Here is a 1,670-nt window from a genome sequence, read left to right as displayed (position 1 = left end):
GTCTGTTTGTACACCGATGCCAGCGACGGGTTCTGGGGCGCAGTAGTCACCCAGATTCCGACCGAATACCTCAATGTCTAACAGTCGATCAACGTCATGAACCGCTCGCGTTCCTGAGCGGTGCCATCCGAGGGGCGATCGATCGATGGCCCATCGTCGAAGCTTGCAAGCGTCTCGAGTACCTTCTGCTGCGCTCCGGCGGTTTCCGTCTATTTACGAACCACCGGAACCATGTGTACATGTTCCACCCCGGCGGGGGTGGGACGAATATTGCCAAGTACCAAGCGAGCAGGCTGCAGCGCTGGTTCTTGGTCATGTCGACCTTCCCCTACGTGATCGAGCCGATCGCGGGGGGTGACAATATCTGGGGGACCTCTTGAGTCGGTGGGGCATGGCGAACCGCGGGGCCAGCCTGGCCCGCGTTTACCAGATGGTTAAGCTGGTGTCACCATTGCGGTCCACCAACTCGAGTGGCCCGCCCTAGACGAGATTGTCCGTGTCCAGCGTGATTGTCTCGAAAACGAGGACACGGCCGACGTGGACAAGACTCTGGTCAAGTGATCTGTTGACAAGGGCTGTTTTGTGATGCCGACGGGAGCCACGTCGATCCCCAGCGGCACTGTCGACCTGCAACAGCGGCGGCTGTGTAACCGACCAAAGGAGCTCATCCATTTTAACTGACTCCAGATGCCCGCTGCTACGAACGGATGGCGCTACCTGCTGGTCGTCAAGGACGACATGTGTGGGTACGTGCGCTTGTACCCCGGAGCCGACGCCACCTCTCAGGCCACGGCTTCAGCCCTCTTGGACTGGTTTGGTCTCATTGACGTCGTCGCGACGTGGGTTAGTGACTGCGGGTCGCACTTCAAGAACTGAGTGATCGACGAGCTACGCCGAACGTTGGGCGCACACCACCAACTTGTGACGCCTCAATGTCCCTGGGCCAACGGGTCAGTAGAGGTCGTGAATCGTCTGATTCTCCCATGGTGCGCGCCCTGTCCAGCGAGCTCAAGTTGCGAGAGAACGAATGAGCTGCGAAGGTGTCGATGGTCCAGTCAGCTCTGAACCACCAACCCGCCGATCGTTTGGGTGGTGTCCCACCGATCACGGTGTTCCTGGCTCTGCCAGCCAGCACACAGTTGCGCGCTCTCTTCCACCTGCGTCTAATGGAACAGGCGACGGTGGATTGGCTGGCAAAGAGCCAGCAACAGCAACTGCAAGCGGTTAACTCCGCTCACGATCGGATGCACAAGGACTGTCTGGCGAGTGCGGCGGCGAAGCGTGACAGGAAGCGCAAGCAGCGCGAAAACAATTAAGGCGTGAAGTGGCCAAGCCTGGCCTTGGGAAATTTTGTGTTGGTAGCTCGAGTGTCGCAACACCCGAACAAGTTGACACGCCGGTGGAAGGGGCCGTACCATGTGGTTCGTGTCCTCTAAGACGACTGGACACGCGTCGGCAGCCACCAAATAGTCCGGATTTGAACGTGCTCGACCATGAATTGCGTCGATACAAGTTTGCAGTAAATGATGGTGAGTCGCACTATTGATGGCATTATTGCGTCGACTGTGATGGCGTTTGACACTCACCGGAGAGAAGTTGGCCAAAGTCTTTCATACCCTTCAGGCCGTAATGCTATTGGTACTTGAGCACCATGCTGGTAACCACTCTAA

At 57.7% G+C, this 1,670-nt stretch overlaps 1 protein-coding gene across 1 annotated transcript; it reads left to right on the top strand.

Annotated features, from left to right (window-relative positions):
• Nucleotides 1-687: 687 nt before the first annotated feature.
• Nucleotides 688-1,316, top strand: H310_12851 (hypothetical protein; the record flags this gene model as incomplete). Its single annotated transcript, XM_008880063.1, has 2 exons — nucleotides 688-843; nucleotides 1,041-1,316. 2 exons carry the CDS (start codon nucleotides 688-690, stop codon nucleotides 1,314-1,316), a joined length of 432 nt encoding a protein of 143 aa, XP_008878285.1.
• Between the last annotated feature and the right edge of the window lie 354 nt (nucleotides 1,317-1,670).

The sequence above is a fragment of the Aphanomyces invadans genome (assembly GCF_000520115.1).
Source record: "Aphanomyces invadans strain NJM9701 unplaced genomic scaffold supercont1.44, whole genome shotgun sequence".
NCBI classification, from domain to species: domain Eukaryota; phylum Oomycota; class Saprolegniomycetes; order Saprolegniales; family Verrucalvaceae; genus Aphanomyces; species Aphanomyces invadans.
This window is presented reverse-complemented; position numbering and strand designations above follow the sequence as displayed.